The 20,028-nt window shown below is 38.1% G+C and overlaps 1 protein-coding gene across 2 annotated transcripts in view; it reads right to left on the bottom strand.

Annotated features, from left to right (window-relative positions):
• SPRED1 (sprouty related EVH1 domain containing 1) overlaps window positions 1-20,028 on the bottom strand; it is a 126,980-nt gene that overhangs the window by 17,584 nt on the left and 89,368 nt on the right. For both annotated transcript variants that reach the window (XM_074996941.1, XM_074996942.1), the window contains exons 3-4: window positions 13,324-13,492; window positions 9,160-9,209 (exon numbers count right to left, since the gene is read on the bottom strand). In XM_074996941.1, the coding sequence (XP_074853042.1) occupies window positions 9,160-9,209; window positions 13,324-13,492 (219 nt within the window). The remainder of the gene's footprint in view (window positions 1-9,159; window positions 9,210-13,323; window positions 13,493-20,028) is intronic.

Below are 20,028 nucleotides of genomic sequence, written 5' to 3'. Positions count from 1 at the left end.
CTGCATATGACACAAAAATTGGGAGTGTGGTAAATGAAGCTTTTGGGGTAGAAATGAATAACCAGCTGAACATGAGATCTGAATGGAATGAATGGACTGAAAGATTCATTCGAATTTGGATGCATGAATACAGGAGTCTTGACTAGGAATAAGGAAGTTATTTTGGTACTGGTACAACCAGGGCTAGCATGTGTATAGTTCTTGTACTCACATTTCAAGAAGGATGATTATAAGTAAGAGAGTGGTCACAGAAGACCCAGAAGAATGATTAAAGGATTAGAAAACATGCCTTATATCAAGTGAGCTCCTTGAAGCTATCTGAACAAAGAGTAGGTTAAAGAGTAACTTGATTACACTTGAAGTATCTACATGGGAATATTTAATACTGGAACTCTTGAATCTTCGATTGGAGAAAGGTATAACATGATCCAATGGCTTGAAGTTGAAGCTAGATAAATTCTGACTGGAAATGCACCACAAATGTTTTATGGTAAGAGTAATTAACCCACAGAACAACTTTCCAAGACTCATGTTGGATTCCAAGGTAAGAAGGGATCACTGTGACCACTGTCTGATCTTCTGTATAGAACTTTCTGCAGAAAATCTTTTAGGAAATCTCCAGTCTTGATTTAACAATTGTTACTGGAGGCTCTACGAAGCCACACTCAGGCACCAAAAAGAAACAAACAAAAAAACCCCCAAAACAAAACCCCCCACCCCCTAAATACTGGATTTCATGTTCAATTTTACAAGAGCTAAACTGTCAAACAAAGGCACCTATTTTGCATTTACAAAACTGGCATTTATTCAGCCATGTAACAGCCATAGGCAAAGCATCCGTTTGCATATGCATTAATATAGTTTATGGGCATATCTCTGGAAAAGTCTACATTACAGCTGGAAGTATAATTTCCTGCTTGGGTAAAACACACAAGTTCTAGCTTTGAGCCAGAGTGCTAAAATAGCATCATACAAACAGCGGCATGGGGGTGGGGGGGTGGGGGCTACAGAATATTTTGTGTTTTATCATTTGTTCCTATGTACTTGAGCCTAGCTTCTCAAGCAATCCAAATCCTTTTGTATTAGTGAAGTGACCTCTTCATTATTCAGGGAAGGATGGAGATGAGAAGAAAATGTATTTGAAGTTCATGAGGTAGTAACTCTTGAGGAAGAAAAGTGGAGAAAAGTCCACATTTCACTTAATAACATAGACATTATCCTTTTAATTATCTTTGCTGTTGAGTTTATTTTTCCATTTCAAAATATCAGAAATGACTAGCTTATTTAACCAAAGCTGCTTACTTTTTATACGTACAAAACAGTTAAATGAGCCAATAAACTTTAGTGAATTCATAATTCAGAAATAACCAAAGAAATTTTATTGAATTTGAAAAAAACAACTTGGGGCAGAAGACAGATGTTTTTTAATCCAATGTGAATTTTTATGGCATGATTATGGACATCAGAAAAAAAACAGCATTATAATGTAAATAGCGGTACAACTTGAGGAGGTCTTAGACAGAAACTCCACTAGTATTGAAAAAATTCTCTGAATAAGAACCAAGTAAATAAAAATCTTCAATAAGAACAAACTTGCCACATTAAATATACTATATATATTACACAAATCCCCCCCTTCTACTGTGCACAGCAATTACACACCACCCACGTTCAATATCCTTTTACCACAGCCTGCAAAGTTCAGCACTAGCACAGGTTAGTCAATATCATCTGTAAAGTAATCTACGCCAGTTTTTAATGCACAACGGAAATCTGGTTTGCTCCCAGCTGCTGGTATAATAATTACTGTCCTATGGTTGCTAAGAGATACTAACTTTTTTTCCCCAAGACTACTAAAACATTTCTGTGCTCACAGGCAAAAGGCTGCTGGGAAAAGCAATAAAATGAGTCCAGCTGTAGCTCTCCAGTGGAATTCAAAGCCAGATGACAGCTGTAGAGAAAATGAAAACCAGAAAGAGCTTCTCTCTTCTTCAAAACTTCTCTCCTCCCTTCTCCCAGTTTGTCAGAGCTAAGCCCGACAGAGAATTCAGAATTGTTTTGCAAACATTGTTAAAAACGTTCTGCTTTCAGTATTTTGAATGATTATACAGAAAGAACAACCAACCACATTTCCCTAACTTGTATTACTTCCATTAGGCCTGAAATTTTGCTGCTTAATTTTAACCAACAGGTGGAGGTTTTAAGTCATTTTTTTTCATGTGACTAAGTGAAACAGACTTCAATAAATTTGAAGTAAGCCTTAGCTAGTTCTTAGACTGATGGAACAATTTTCAGATTTGCCAGGAACAGCTTCTCTATAAACAATCACATCTCTATTTGACCTAGATTCTGAAAGTTTGGAAGTGTTGTCAAGATTAGTTTGAATATTTTACGCAGTTTGAGGAAAAATTAAGTAAGACATACAACATACATATTGCCTCCCGTAAGTCTGTTTTGCCTAACAATATTAGAACACCAAAGTTTTTAAAAACTGTGTTGCCTAACATTAGAACACTAATTTGTGTGTATCAAATTTGATATACAAATTCATAAAACATAATCGGGGATCCATCTTTGGAAAAAGTAAAGAGGAAGAGATTAAATTAGCTGATAACTGGTGTTAAGCAGAAAAAAATAGTACTTCCTCTTCCTTGGTCAGTATGTCTTATTCCTTCCTTTCCACTCCCCCGCCCCCCGTTCCTATATTATATTTAAATAACTAATACAGATGACTCTCACATTTACTGCTTGGACTTAAATAAACCTAGTTAGCATGCTATTTATACTGCAAGCAAATAATTCGTGCAGGAATTTCTTAATCCTGTAATACGTGAAATTACACAACATCACAGTATCACTGCTGAATTAGAGTTACAGTTAGCTGCACAAGGTCATAAAGCAAGGGTGGATAACATATGGCCCATAGGCTGGTTTCAGTCTGCCAAGCCTTTTAATCCAGCTTGTGGCCTGCCCCTGTGGCATACAGCAGTGCCATCCAAAGTGACTGGCTGCTTTCTCTGGCCATCTCTGCTGCAGGGGAGAACTTCATGCGCTGTCTCAACCTCACCAAAATCTCTCAGTTTCTCCTGGCCAAAAACAAAAAAACCAACCAATAACAGTTGAGAGATTTTGCTGGGGATAGGGGCAGTGCATGAAGACTCCCCCGCAGTGCAGAGAGCCACATGGAACAACTAGTGGCTTTGAGTGGTCTAGGGCTGCTGGCTGGCAGGGAAGCATGCCATAAGAGTGCTGCTGTCCAGGAGCCGTTTAGGTAAGCGCCTCCTGGCCAAAGCCTCCCTTTGGCACCCTATCCCCTTCCTGCACACCAACTCCCTTCCAGATCATGCACCTTCCTCCACTCTTTCACAGGCCAGAAACTTCTTCTGCATCCATACCCCAATACCCTCCCCTAAGCCACAACTCCCTCCTCACCTAAACTGCTTCTCAGACACCACACCCTCTCCAGCACCCCAGTCCCCTTACCCTAAGTTGCCTTCTGCACTCAACCCTCCCACACCTGCTCCATAGAAAAATGGGGCCCTTGACCATTTATGGAAGTAGTTCTACCCCCATCAATTGCCCACTAATGTCAGAGCTATTTTTTGGTAAGATGAAGCTTAAACTTATTTAAATTTGCACACAAAAACCTGAACACTCATTAAATTTACAAAATAGAACATGACCAGATCACTTCATGTCTGCTGAATTTTAGACAAATTACAGGTCTTTTTGCCACTTAACCCTGACATCAACAGTCAAACATTTTCTTTGAATCAGGGAATACAAACACTTTTGTTTTTTAAAGCCTATCAAATTTAAATTTTCCTGTCTTTCCCTGCAGCCGGTAACTCATGGAAGAGCTTAATATTTTATTGCCTCAAAATTGTTGTTGGGCTGTCAGTCATTCCAATATACCTGAAAAACAATGCCTGCCAGGCATTGTGATATACTTGATGTATCTTGCAATTCTCAAAATCAAAATTTAAAATAAGCGTATCAATCTGAAACATACAAGTATTCCAACAATACTGTATGTTTAGTCTTCACTGTCAGATGAAAACATTAAAATATCTTGATTAGTTCTTCACTTTTGTTTTATGATTTTTTAACCTCATTTAAAAATTAAAAAAAAATACTTCTATCTATAAATTTATATTTGTTAGAGGGGAAACAACTAGGGCTGCCCACTTAAATTGCAGGTACACTAAATGCAAAAACAAGAACTTCAGTTGAGCCCACATGTCCTATATTTAAACAAGAAAAATCCAATAAATGCATGCCTCGCTGCTTATCTTCCCACACACAAGCAATAAACGGGTCTGCGTGCACCCACTACAGTCAGTCAAAATTTTGTCCTTTTGAACCTCTAAATGTGTGCATGATTTTTACACACACACGCACACCATTTATGATTGCATTCATGTTTATATTAAGTTACATTTGAAATTAACAGACTAACAAGTTCCTAAATTGTACCTAAAATGTTAAACAATTTTCTTACAGTGGGTTCTTGAAAAATAATGTCAGCTAACCAATTATGGTGTCGAAGTGGTATTTTACGATGCTAAACAACGTTTGCTGAATGCTGAAAATTAGCAGTGGAAGTCTTCAGATATAACACACAAGTGATTTAATAATTGGTAGTTTTACTCTCACTGCAATCAATAAATATAGCTGTACCAATTTTTCACTTAATAGCTGTTTGGGAAAAACTGAAATGCTGATTTTTTTAAAATATTTTCAGGATTTCAAGATTATTTGCAGTTAAAAAGTTTTAAGTACCTAACTAAAGTTGTGTTTCTTGAAGATCAAATAAAAATGATTTCTATTGAGAAAAGCTGTTAGACTTGTCTGTCAATAGGGAATTTTCCTAAGTTTCTTTAAACAAAAAACAGGAATGCTTTACCAATAATTACTAATGAATAAATTACACAAGCCACCTTCTCCCTCATTAATTGTTCCTAGGTATTCTTATGTTATTGTTCATCTTTTTTATCAGAAAGTATGAACATTTTCATTTTAAAAATATTTCATTACTCATGTTCTCTAATCTGCCTTGCCTTTATTAAAAATTTTGCGGCAAAATTTGCAGTGTTTATACTAATATTCTTATGGATTTCAGTATCAGCAAAGCTTATGCTTTACCACAAATTTCTTTAATTAAAACCTAAAAGCCACTTGGCTACAAACTTACACAGACTCCTAAAAAAAGTTATAAAGCAAAAAGTTCAGCTGTCACCAAAATTTAGCTGCCACACATTAAAGGGATTCTATTAAGCATGTAATGTTGTAAAACCTGCTATAAGCACAGAAGCAAAACAGTTTTGAAATCTCAGTTACTTTGTTTAGCAGCCCAACTACAAAATACAGGCTGAACTGCAGAATTCTGGTCTGTGGTACAAATAGTTGCAAATAGGGGCCACTCTGCTGATGTGAATTTTAGGATATTACTTTTTTTGGCATTATTTTTTGTAAATTTTAACACAAGCTCTTCCTCCTTACCATTCTTCTCCTTTTCTGAAACTAGTACATGTAGACATTTTACTCATATTAAATTAACTATGATAACTACAGGTTGTGAGGATGAACTCTTTACCGGACATGTTACAACACAATTCTGGTTTAAACCACATGTATAGTCTAGCATTCCACCTCTGCACAAGTAATGCAGATTAGGTCAATTTTGGGGTTTAACTTCTAGATATAGCTTCTAATATTTTAATACTCCCCTGGCTCTTCTTTTCTCCTACTCCTTCATGTTTTTTTAAACTAAAGGGCTTATTGTGCACATACACAAAGTCATTAAAATATAAATTCAGTGGAATGGGGATGAACACTTTTAAGATTTTGTGCAATAAAATAGGTTGAACTCTGTCTCTCCAGATATTTAGCATGTGAACTTTTGTCAAGGAAGTGATTATGGATCATTTCATTTCGCGAATTCCCCAGCATCCAGAGCTGGAGTACTTGCCTTAATTAAGAGAGGTTAGATTCTCTAACGAGGGAGGTGCACTCTAGAGGGTAAGAATTGAAGAGTAAGCAAATTATGTGGTACAATCAATGAAATCTAATGATGCTCCTATTATGCTAATCCTGCAATGAAGACACAAAGGAGCACCAAGCCCTACAGTAGCATGCTGTACTGAATCTTACTGAAATGATTCAGTTATCTACAATCAGACTAGCACATCTTAGTATATGACAGATTCCCCCAATCCTTTTGGTCCCCAGAACACACAAATACAAAGAAAATCCAAAATTCCATCTCAATTTGCTCCATTCTGCAGTTTCAGCAAGGAATTCCTCACATTTTTAAAGGGCAGAGCCACCTGTTAGTAGTCAAGAAGCAAAAGGTGATAGCTCACAAATTTTGTTCTGCTCTATGAGTGACATTAGTGTTAATTGTTTAATGAAATTTGCACATAACCATAAACTTAAAACTTCTGGTCAACACAATCTGCTCTGAGCAGTGGTTAATGGTAGAACACAGAACTTTACGAAACTTGGCATTTGTGGCCTGGGTAGGTGGGTCCTCAAAAGCATCTAGAGGCACAACTGCCTGGAGTACTGCTAGGACTCCTGGGGATAATGACACTAGAGGACAGTAAGCACACAGGCAAGCTTGGTGCCACACACTGTGGGAAGGAGAGCATTCTGTGCCTGGCACTAATATTGGGTCCCTCATCTTGTGAGCACTTATTCCTTAAATGCTTCTTTCTTACTCAGATGCAGCAAGTGGAACTTGAGCAGAGAGGGTACCTGGATGACCATTCAGAGCTGAAGGTGCCAAAACACCAGAACCTACAGAGAAATGCTTGCAACCTTCCCAGAGTGTATCTAAACATACAAGAGTCAGCCTGACTGACAGGAATGTGAGACAATGCACCAATTCAAGACTGCATGGAATCAGCAGCTCTGAAAGGAACTGCTAGTGAAATACCCAGAATGGGTATTATTTTTATGATCATAAAGTAGCCAAGATAAACTCCAATCTTGATGGCTACAGCAGTTGCCCCAAATAATAAATAAACCTTAATTTCCTCCTCTAATATTCAAATGATTGTAGAAGTTTGGTTTACTAGCAGTGTACTAACCTTGTCTGAAAATGTTTATTGGGTATCCCAGTTACACCTGTCCTTTCCTGTCCACCTCATCTACTGTGCAAATTTCTTCATCATCAAAAATATCCCTCACTTATGTGATTCAGACAGAATGGGAAGTGTGTGTGTGTGTGTGTGTGTGTGTGTGTGTGTGTGTGTGTGTGTGTGTGTGTGTGTGTGTGTGTGTGTGTGGGGCGACACTTTATATAGTGCGTTCTAGACATGATGGATTCTGTAATCAGATTGATTCTGCAAATCAGACCAAATGCTATGAAAGGGGGAACAATCACATTTTATGATGGAAACTGACACTGCCTCCACTCTCCCTACATTACAAGTTATTCTATCATTACAAGCCTGCCTAAATTATGTTATTTTAAAACGTATACAATTTTAAGTGATTTTTTTCTAACAATGTTTTTTTCTAACAATATTTAGATTATTGCCCCTTGTATCTACACTTTATAACCATACCCCAAACTGTGGGGTGGGGGGTTGGCACAGAGGAACATTTGGGTGGGAGATGCGTCAGTGCACAGGCCAGCTATTAAGGGGTGGGAGTGTGGGGAGCGCATACCACTTCACCCTGCTCCACCTTTAGCTCCATTCTGTTCCAAACGGCAACTCTATGCTGCCCCCCAGCTGCAGCTTCACGTTTCCCCCATTCCCTCTCTGTCCCCAGGACAACTCCTCCTCCTTTCCCAGCTCCCTCTTCAAACCAAGCTTCTCTGGCGAACCAACTGTGCAGTAACGGAAGGTGTGCACATGCGGAGACAGATTCCATTGCTGGGGGGTTGGGGGTGGGGAGGTGGGAGCAGCAGCGTGACAGAAAAAGTTTGAACACCACTGTTTTATAAGGAATTTCCATTTTAAAATCCCGAATTTTATCGCAAAATGGAATAAATTGCTCTTGCCTATGCACTTGAACTACAAACCTTTTCTATATGCTGGAATTATATTAGCTCTTTACTCTTAAGGTCTTACTAGCAGTTTGTTTTTTATATTCAAGTTCAATACATTGGAAAAAAGAACGTATAACAGAATTTAATATCTAAATACAAAACATTTCCTTCAAAAACTGCTTTTCATTACTATAAGTTTTCTGAGTGACTCTGAAGTCTTCAAGGAGAATCACAATATTCAGAAAAAGAACCTTTATTTATGTACTGTATCTGAAAAGGTGAAAAAAGTAACCAAGTTGTTCGTTGTATTTGCTACAATAAATAGTTGGGACTAGAACACTGGCATGCTTATAAATGAAAAGCTCTTATGCTTTACAAAGAAATGACATGGGGGTTTAATTATATGCTAACACTTTAGTCATTACTACATATCAATTTCAGAGTACTCTGGTAAAGTGCCCTAATTTTTTGTGGCATACCTAAAGGAAGCTTGTTAACCACTAATCTCATTGTCTATTGAAATTGCTCAAGAACAGTTCAAATAAAAATTAGTTTTATAATGTTGTTAGGATGAATAAAACCTTGAAAAGATGTTTAGGGACACCTTTACGACACCAGATTGATTTAAAATTATCTGAAGTTTTCTGATATTGCAAATCTATTTGGACTGGACTCTTCCCATTTCCTCTATGACTCTCGTAGCTTGTTTTGTACATCCTCCAAACAAACAAAACAAACCCCTCCACTACCTAATCATGAACAGTGCTTGCAGAATATACAACAGCACAATGACATTCAGCTCAAACAAACAAAATTGTCTATTTAAAAAAAAAAAAAAAAAGACAGATCCTATGGTTTTCTTGAAATGTTACCAGAGGATAAAACTTTGTTTCAACAGCACATATATTCCTCTGGAACAGACAGACGATCTTCAAAAATGGACTTTAAAAACAGCAAATCATCACCTTGTTTAATATGTAGTACGAAGATATCAGATGGAATGGACTGACTACTTTTCAAAACACTGAATATAGGAAACTGACTTTAAACTTAAAATACTATCCATTCTAGGGAGAAACAGTGAAATAAAATTACACAAGTCAATCAACTGTTATTTACTGCATATTATGCAACTGATAATAAGCTAAAAAGCTAACCTGAAATCCATCTTCAGCCACTTCAGCATCACTGTGCAATGGTGGACAACCTGTGGAAAAATGAAGAAGGCAAAAATTAAACAAAACTTCCTTCACTTGTGTATTAATTAAATTGTTCCATCTCAACCTTCAGTAATTACATAGGACATTAAATTCTCAGACCTTTAAATAAGTAGATAATCTACTTTATCTAGACCATCCCTGACAGGTTTCGTCTAACCAGTTCTTAAAAATCTCCTGAAGTAATTTATTTCAGTGGTTAACCACCCTGAAACATATGCAGTTTTAATTAATGCTCAACCTATGTCCCTTTGCTGCAAATTAAGACCATTCTTTCTTGTCTTGTCCTATTTTCAGAGATGAAGAACAGTTTTCTCCCTCTTCCCTGCAGCAACCTTTTATGTACCAGAACACTTATGTCTCCTCTCAATCCTTTCTTTTCCAGACTAAAACCCATTTTTTCAGTCTTTCTTCATAGGTCCTGTTTTCGAGAGCTTTCATTTTGTTGCCTGGGCAACTTTCTTCACTTTGTCCACATCTTTCCCAAAATCTGTTGCCCAGAACTGGGAACAATACTCCAGCTAAGTAATCAGCATGGAGAAGAGCAGAAGAATTAGTTCTCATGTCTTGCTTACAATGCTCCTGCTATACATCTCAGAATGATGATTTTCTTTTGTGCAACAGTGTTACATTGTTAACTCATTTAATTTACGGTCCGTTATGACCTCCATATTCCTTTCCACAGTACTCTTTTCTAAACATTAATTTCATATTTTATGAGCATGCAACTGATTGTCCCTTCTTAAGTGGAGTACTTTCATTTGACCTTATTGATTTTATCCTGTTTACTTCAGATAATTTCTCCAGTTTGTTCAGATCATTTTGAATTTCAATCCTAGTCTCCAAAGCATTTGCAACATTTCCCAATTTGTTACCACCCACAAACTTTTTAAGTGTTTGAGCTATGCCTATCTAAAATCTTTAATGAAGATATTGAACAGAACCAGACCCAGGACAGATCCCTGTAGGGACCCCATTTAATATGACCTTCCAGAATAACTGTACACTCTCTGGGAATAATTTTCCAACAATTTATGCACCCATCTAGAAGCTCCATCTATGTAATATTCCCTTTGCTTATGAGACTCTCACGTGAGACAGTATCAAAAGCCTTACTAAAGTAAAGACATACCACATCTACACTGCCTGCTTCCTTATCACAAGGGTTCTTACCCTGTCAAAGAAAGCTACCAGATTGGTCTGACATGACTTGTTCTTTACAGATTCATGGTGACTGTTATTTATCAATTTATAATCTTCTAGACATTTGCAAATTGATGGCTTAATTATTTGCTACATTATCTTTCTGGATGCAGAAGTTAAACTGACTGGTCTATAATCCCTATTTCCTTTTTAAAATATTGGCACTATATTTGCCCTTTCCAGGTTTCTGGAATCTCTCCACCTTCTATGACTTTTCAGAGGTAATCATTAATGGCTCAGATCTCTGCTGTCAACTCCTTGAGTATTCCTGGATGAATTTCATCAGGCCCCAGTGACTTGCATGCATCTTACTTATCTTAAGTAATTTTTAATGTATTTTAAGAAAATTTTCTAGTCACCTACTATACTTTTCTCTCCTTGGCTTGTAAAAGCTTAACCCCCCCACCCCGCACCCCACTCTCCCACCCTCCCTCCCCAAAAAAAAAAGCTTTACCACCATTTACAAGAGGGCACCGTTTTTTGGATTAGAAGTTTTACAGATGCTTCAAGTATTAATATAGTTTGTGCTGCTCCTTCATACTATACTTGACCCTCTCTAATCATGCAATCTTGAGAAATAGGCCATGCTGGATTATGAAATTTTGTGGACCAAGAGTGTTCATCATAAAGAAGGGTAAACAAAGTCTATTACTAAGGCCTTTGTACGTATAAGCCATTATAGAGTACTGCACAAGTATAACACGTCATAAAATATACACATTATCTTAGCCAAAAAAAGCCAAGAAGTGATACAGTAAACTCTTCCATATCTGCCAGCCCCTGGACCAGAGGGTTGCTGGATGTTCAACTATTCTGGATAACAGAGGGACTGCATAACCTCTAAATTAAAACAAGATTAGATATTAAGAAAAAAAAATGAATGCAGAGTACTTTATTTACCAACAACGATAGTATTGTACACCGTAAACTTACAGTGTATTTGCTGTGTTTATTTGTATGCATTTTCACTATACTGTACTTAGGAAAATGTAACTACTTATGGTTAAAATGCAGTTATCTGAGACGTCCAGATGATAGAATGCTGGATATGAAAGTGTTCACTATGTCTTCTTAAGTCATCGGGTCTGGGAGGGAGATATGGGACAGGGGCATGCTGGGGGGTGGAGGTACATGGTCAGGAAGGGAGAAATCTTGAGGGGGGTGGGGTTCAGGGTTCTGGAAATGAGGGGGAGGGAGTGATTAGCTGGTGCCCCACTTCCAGAGCACACATGGCTCCCCCACCCCATGCTACCATTTGTCACAATTCACAGCCAATGGGAGCAGGAGGGACTGGGGAGAAATGGCAGCATGCAGAGCTGTTTGTCCCTACTCCTATGAGGATGGGCTAGCCAGCAGCATGCCTGGATCTGGCCTGTGAGACTCAGGGCTTCCTCACCCAGGAGTTCCAGCCATGTGGGCGTCCGTACCATGGGTGTTCTTGGTTCACAAACACCCAGATTAACAAGGTTCAAGTGTATAACCTTGCCATTCCCTAAGTTATGGTTAGCCACATGAATCAGTAAAAAGGAAATATGTTGCATATATCTCAAGACAAAAATCTTTCCTTGAAAAAGTTACTTTGGAATACTATCAAAAATGTGTGTGCACACATGCTACACATGGACCAACTTTAAAAGGGTGGGGGGGAAACAATGTGCTCAAGAGTTTACTGATTAGTTTTGCATTTTCTCTCATACAGCTCTGCTCATGACAAGTCATTTAAAAAACAATTAGCATTGTGCCTTTTAAAGTATGTCTCCTTTTACTAGTATTGCTTCATGCACATGAAAAAAAAAATTAAATCATCTCTGGTGACTATCTACACAAAATACCAAATTCTCCACTGCTTTACTTTCCCTGTTGGAAGTATGAAAGGGACATTCTCTCACTTTGGCATTCACAAATATTGATTTTGCTTTCATCAAATTTATTGTGTTTCTATCTCAAAACAATCTTTATTGCACTGTCTTTTTTGTGCACTCAGTTTCTAAGACACAGACAGAAGCCTGGCTTTAGGACTTGCTGGTAATTAGACCATTGCTTAAAACTTTCCATGAGACATCTTCCAATGGATCCGCTATACAATTTGTGCATTCAATTATTTTGATAGAATCACTTAAAATTATTATGACTAAGGGGCTCAGCAAAGAAAGTAATCTTAAGTGTGTTTGACTATTCACATACACAGTTCACATGTTAAGAAGATATAATTTGACATGCCCCCAAGAGGTACTAGTGCGAATCCACTGATATATACAAAACAGGATCAACTAATGGGAATGATGGACTTTCAGCTAAAAAGAAATATAAGAATGGGAATTTATGGATAATTAACCAGTTCCATCACTGGCCTCTGGCACATTCTGGGCATGTCAGCAAACAATTCTCTGTCTCTGTTTCCTCATTTGTAAAATGGAGATAATACTTCCTCATTACACAGGGATGTTTTGAGAATTAGGATCCTTGGATGTAAAGTGCTAGAGAAATTCAAAGTACTATTAAACTACCTAATCATTACAACCACAGTATATTGTAGAACAGACCAATTCTTTAAGACTGTTTCTACATGAGAAAGTGGCATGCTAATAAACAGTCTAAAATATGCTAATGAGACACAAATGTAAATTCCCTGTGCCTGATTAGCATAAGGTCACATGATTTGGAGTCTGGAAGAAGCTCTTCTGGGACTCCAAAACAGCATGTAGCACCACAGCCCCTGGAGTGGGGGGGGTCTTCAAGAAGAGGCCTCCAGAAGCAGCCTGCATAGAAGCGGCCTAAGTCTCTTAAGAGTAGTAAATCAAAATACTTTTATTGTCTCATTTCATGTGGTTCATATGGATAAATTAAAAACAAACAAACAAACAAACCAACCAACCCCACACACGCACCCAAGACGCATACCTTGAGAGAGATCTTCTACAGCTCTACGGATGCCTCTGTCAAAAGCTCGCGCATCAGCAGGACTTTGGAACGTGAGACCAAACTTTTTGTCATCAATCTTCCAGTGGTGAAAAGTTGGGGTAACTTTGTTGTAAACAAGGTCCTTCTTTAATGTACATTCCAAAACCACCTTCCAGAAACCAAGAAGAAAAAAATATTTTAATTCTCTGAAAATATCAAAACATTTATAAAAATAGGATATTTGATAAACATCTTTGGAATTTTCCTTGAAAAATGACTTGTTAAATACAGTTAACAAGTCTTTGTGCAATTTCTTCCCAGTACACACAACTAAGGCCAAGTGTAGAGTAGACATTTCAGCCAATATAGCAGTTTAGTTGAGGAGCGATATTCTTTTTTAGTGAATGTCTACATCAGCAAGAGCCCTAGTACTGCTTTCCTAAAAGACGTACAGCAAGAGCACTATTAACACAGCTTCTGAGCGTATGGTAGGACCAACTTGTATGCTACTTCAAAACCATTTCTCTCTCCCTTCTGCAGAAGTCACTGAACCCAGAAATGAATACAGTAACTGGAGAAAATACATGTAGATAAGCCAAACCTACTTAACACATTAAAGAAATTAAAGCTGAAAACAAGCACGATATAGACAGCTATAGTTTTGCACTCTATTTGCTAAAACAGACAAATGTATCATAAAAAACCCTATAATTTGTACTGATCTACTTTTGCAATAAAAACAGTGATAATGTTAAGAAAAATAAGAGTGTAAAACTTCTGACCACAAAAATAAACACTCAAGGCATATGGAGTTTGTCTTGTTACGAAACAAAACAATTGTCATATCACTGTGAAACTTTCTGTGTGATAACTTTAGAACAGAAAAATGACAGTTCTATTACATTTGTTGCTACAAATGTCAATAGTGAACAGTCTGTAACAGGGGTCTTGTGGTCTCATGTTTTTACTGCACTTTTAAATTTAAAGCACTCTGTAACTTGTTAAAAGCTTTTTTTCCCCCATTAAATCCGTCAGTCTTTTCAGAATGATAATTTTAGTATTTATTTTGTACAATGCACTTTGTCCCCCCCCCCCACTTTCTTAAGACAGGAAATCTAAGTCTTTTGTAACAAGCACAAAATGAGGATTAATTTTGAACACAGTATTCATAAAGAGAAGTGTTGAACAATGTACTCTCCATATTATTTTTACCCACTAATTATAAATACCACTTGAAAGATTCTGTTCCCTTGTATCCTCAAGAGTCCCTCATCACAAACCCATATTTGCCACAGGACTCCACTCTCTATATTTTTAATAATGGCCATTTACGATTTCTGTGGAAACCAACAAAGAAAACAATTTGCAAAGGCTACACTTTAGAAAATGTGTCATTCTGATATGATAACATGCGGTGTAAGAAATATTAAAGTTTTAGGCTAATCATTGCCATTTTTCTGACAACAATGTCCTGTATTTAAAACAGCTCTGAAATAGACAGCAATAATTTTTAGACTACCTATATGCGCATTCTTCCTCCTCCCAATCCAGAACTGTTCACCAATTTTTATTTTTTACGCTTTGTCCAGTCCATTTTGAAGCATGGCATCTGACAGAACTTTCTTTCCTTCTCTTGGGAAACCACTACACAGTTTAGGTGAACTTAGGACTGTTTATTTTCCTAGTTAGGTTTTGCACTCTATTAATCCCACTGTTCAGAATTCAACTGTCTTCTATTATCAGTAATTACTCCTCTCTGTGCAATGATGTTATTAATTTTAATTTAGATCTTTCAGTCTTTCTTCCTATATGAATCTCTTCACATTCATAGATTATTTTTGTAGCTCTTCTCTCAACTCCCTGCAAATGATCGATACTGAGGTACTCCATCCTAGGTAGAACTGTCCACAAAGGGAAAAAGTAGGGTCTCTTTCTGCCTGCCTTTACTTCTGCATCAAAAAACGCCAAACCAGGTGAGAGATTATTAGTGATTCTTATTCAGGTCTGAGTTAATCTAAATATCAATACTTATTTCTGTACTATGCTTTTCCCAGTCCTGAATTACCTATTCTGATGCTTTCAGGTGGCACTCAGGATGAGGAGGCAGCTCACTATCACCCATTCACAGTGTAAAGAAGACTTTGTCAGCAGTGTCTCGGCTTCCTGACTCCACCAAAATGTCACTGGGTTACACCTACAAATGCATCACTATTGTTTGCCTCCAAGAAGCTTCCAAAGCTTTCAGCTTCTCTTCCTCCTACTCCTAACCACATATTATACAAGTCAATTAAAAAAAAAACAACAAAAACAAAAAACAAAATTTGTGTTATATGAAGGTGTGGACATAGTCCAAAAACTGGGTTAAAAAAGGGCTATTGTTCTGATCATGCATTTTAATGCTGACTAAAACCCTCCACTTTAACACTCAGTTGAAGATGATACAGAATTATCGATTTCATACACTTCAATTAGGGACCTACCAAATTCACGATCCATTTAACAAACATATGATTTTAAAATTGTAGATGAAATAAGTCTCAGCTATTTAAATCTCAAATTTCAGGATGTTGTAAGTGTATGGATTGTGTGGAGGTGAGGGTGAGAAAGAGGCTCTGTTTATAATACTACTACCCTTATTTCAGCACTGATCTACTGGAGAGCAAAGGCTGCTGACCAGGAGCCAAGCTCTGATGTCAGAACCATCACCAGCAACACTGCAGATATAAGGATGGCATACCATGGTAGTGCCATCCTTACTTGTGCACTGCTGACTGCAGAGCTGGGCCCTCAGTCAGTCGCTGCCAGTCTCCAGCCACCTAATGGCAAAGGAGGCAGCACAGAAAAAAGGGTGGCATAGAGTAGTATTGCTACTCTTCACTTCTGTGCTGCTGACACTGGTGCTCTAGGACTGCATTTCTCAAACTGTGGGTCCTGACACCCTGGGGGGGTTGCAAGCAACTTGGGGGGGGTCGCAGCTGGATTCGGTCTGGCTTTTCCGCCGGTGGAACACAAGCTCTGCAGCTGGGGAAGCAGCAAAAAGGTAAGTCGGGGCAGGGGGAGCAGCTGGACTAGGTTAAGCCTGGTGGTGGGTTGGGGTTGTGGAAGGGGGCCTAAGCTCAGGGTGGGTTAGGGCTGCAGGAGGGCGAGGGGTGCAGTTGAGCAGGAGCCATGCATGTGGGGTAGTGAGGCGAAGCCCTGCTCAGGTGGTGAGCCGGCCACGGAGGATTAAACTGGAGCCACAGAGTGGAACCAGAGCCGGGGAGGCTGAGCTGGAGCCACGCCTGAGGGGTGGTGAGCAGGAGCCACAGATGGGGGTAGGAGGGTGAGCTGGAGCCATGCGTGGGTGGTGACCAGGGCTGGTGGGGGCAATGAGCTGGGGCCGTGCTGGGCTGGGGGGGCTCAGTTAAAGGCATGTGCCTCAGCACCCAGGTGCACAGCCCCAGTAGGACCTGAACCCATATACATCTCTCAGGCTGTGTCTACGCTACAAAAATAACTTCAAAGTTGAGTGTCTACACACACCCTAATCCAGGAATAGAGCAAGGGCTTTGAAGTGGGGCTCCCTACTTCGAAGTAAGGGAAAATGCATGTAGACTCTTCGCTAGCTACTTCAAAGTAGTACCTAACTTTGAAGTTAATTCCTAGTGTAGACACACCCTTACTCTCTACAGACCTGCCTCTTTCTTATGGAGAGAGAGATATGCACATCTGCTTGCCTCCAGTGCCCGGACAACAATTACTTTCTCTGGGTTTCTTAATAAAATCTCTTTTGTTTATTAAATATAAAAAGTAGTATTTAAATAGCTATAAAGAATAGAACACAGAACAAAATTAGTTAGCCAAATTAAAAAACAAAACAAAACATCACCCAGGTAAGCCAAATACACTCAGAAGTGCGTTACCTGTAATACCTTGCCCTAACAGTAATTATCTTCTTTCACAGACTGGAAAACCTCCCATCTGGCCTTGATCCTCCCCCCTTTCAATTTTAGATGTTTCCAGGAGTAATTTAGATAAGTAAGCAGATCCTAGCATCTGGTAGCAGCCCCTTACGTTTGGCTTCCTTTCTTTGTATACACTGCGCCACAGGTGGGAATCCTTTGTGCTCAATTCAAACTTTTTCCTCACTTTCAGGGGAAAAGTGAAATGTTCAGCATGGATCCCAACATCAGGTGGCCCAGTTACATGTCTCTGTGGAGACTCTCAGCACATCCTATGGATTCCTCCATAAGAAAAACAAACCCATTTATACATTACTGACCTTATCAACAAGCCATCAAGTTTCTAAAATATGCTTAATGGCCCTCACTTAACATATCTAAATGAATAAAACTGGTTTATACCTCACATTTCTAACTTCAAATATGGGAATTATAGATGCACAAAAACAGAATAAGCACAATCAGCAGATTGAGTAAACTATCATTTGAAAAGTTATAAAAGTATTCTGTACTGAGCATTTTCCAGTAATGCATATCCTTCTCTCGGTTCAGAGGAAGACCTAAGATATGAAAAATTTCTAGATAGGAAAAAAAAATTAAACCCGTGAGAGAAGACACCCTCTCATATTTTTGTATTTTGGGGACTTCTTTTCATATGCTATTGGCCCCTATGTTGAAAGTCCAAAGTCTACTCTGTGTTTGGTGGTAAATCCATGGGTATCAGTTCAGGCATCTTAGAGCAGATTCTTCCAAGGCCTATTAGCCAGAACATTTCAAGGGGCAGAAAGGCTTCCTGAAGGCAACACCCTGCCTGAGGGAGCATGTACATTTTCCAATGGGAAGGGAACTGAGACAAACCCAAGCGGCAAACCTATGGAGGAATCCAGTTAAGACACAAATATCAAAGTCTACTCAGGCACTGAGGGGAGAAGAGAAGTTACCACAGGATTGTGACTTGATCTTACGAGTTTATCTGTCTTGTGACAATAAGGATGTTAAGAGCTGAATTTATGGAGACAGCATAGGTACCCCCTTGTTCCTGGGAAGGACTGAACTAGAAACACAGGTACCATTAGCTTAGAAGTTTGTTTTGTTGCTTTAGATTATTTGGCTTTGCAGCTTGTGGACCATATCTGCCTTTTTTCTGATAGCTGAAGAAGCAGAATAAAAATTGGCTGGGCCTTCAGGTGTTGGGCTACTTACATTCCTGCCAGTCAGGACAGATAAATTTCCATAATTTTTATTTATGCTTCTAGCTTTTCACTTTCTTCCCATTTTATTCTTAAGTTGGATTTTTATTTATTTCATATCTTAATTGATAGCAGAATTTTAGAATCTATATAGGTTTTCCCTCCTTCACACACAAGTAAAATGCCCAGGTGTACTGAGAAAGATAAGTTATGGCTTCATTAAAATCATTACTATGACACTATTAACTCAAAAGACGAAATAGGGATGTATGCTTACCAGTTAACTGTCCCTGACCAGCTAACTCCACCAGCAGCCAGCCATGTGGGTCAGAAGGGTGGACAGCAGCACACCCAGGCTGCCATGGGAATCCACAACCAGAGTGGAATTGATGGAAAGACATCATGTCCGTGACCTCAGTGGGGCCAGGTGGTAGATCTAAGGTAAAACTTTTAACTGGCTAAGCTGTTAAACAACCCTACAATATAGATAAGTAAATGGCTTATGCTATGTTTGTAACTGATGACCTATGCCAATATTTAAACTTCTTGCAGTCAAGAAAGCTGAAATGCTTTGCCTACGACATATGCTTTCAGGGTTTGCAAAATACATTTAATGGGACTTGTGCTCTTAAAAAGCATGTGAAAATCCTCTGTTAAGGTGTCCAAATCTAGGACAACAGTTTAACATTAGCCTTCTATTTTTAAAAGAAAAACTTCAGACTGTTAATATATTACAAAAGACTAAATTTTTAATGAACAACAAATGCAAAGCAATTTTGTTTTAGAAAGCTTTTAAATAAAGTGCAATTATAGCTTATGATGCTCAAAACACTTATGCACAGGTTAAACTCTAGGCACATGCTTAGCCTGAGTGAAGTCAACTGAAATATTCAAGTAAGTTATATTATATACATGATTTAGTGTTTGAAAGATTATGGTCCTAATTTTTAATATTTTGTTTTTGTCTAGAGTGGCTTTGTTTCAGTCAAGTAAGATATCCTATGTACAGTGACATTTTATAAAATTATAAATGGTGGGTTTTTTTAAGTTTTGCTATACAATTTAATCTCAAATTGCAGAAGAACTAATTTTTCAAGGTAGAGTCACAAAAGCCTCAAACTCAGCTAAACTGCTCCACTGTGTAGCAGAACAATGAAGACCCAGTCTAAAAATTCTCTATCTAAAACAATACTCTCTACAGCTGTTTACCAGCCTTTTACAAAAACATTTCCTACTTGTGTTATTTTCTCAAAGTCAAGTATTTGCTTCTCATTATTAGAAGAAATAATATTTATTTTCTGAAGAACATGTAATATGAAAGAGTAGAAAATAAATTACATGACTTTGGTTTTCTAGTAAGAGTCAGGAGATAAATCAAACTTTAGAGACACAAGCCAGTGTTCTACTTTAAAATATCATTTTAGCATAAGTGAACTAACTGTAATAAATAGTTCTTCTATATATGTATTTTAGCATGCAAATGTGTGGTTTAGTTGATTTTGAGTTTAACTAGCATACTTGTGCCAGAATGCTAATCTCTTTCCAACATATAGTTATAAGAGACTGAAAACAGA

The sequence above is a fragment of the Carettochelys insculpta genome, chromosome 6, assembly GCF_033958435.1.
Source record: "Carettochelys insculpta isolate YL-2023 chromosome 6, ASM3395843v1, whole genome shotgun sequence".
Taxonomy (NCBI): Eukaryota; Metazoa; Chordata; order Testudines; family Carettochelyidae; genus Carettochelys; species Carettochelys insculpta.
This window is presented reverse-complemented; position numbering and strand designations above follow the sequence as displayed.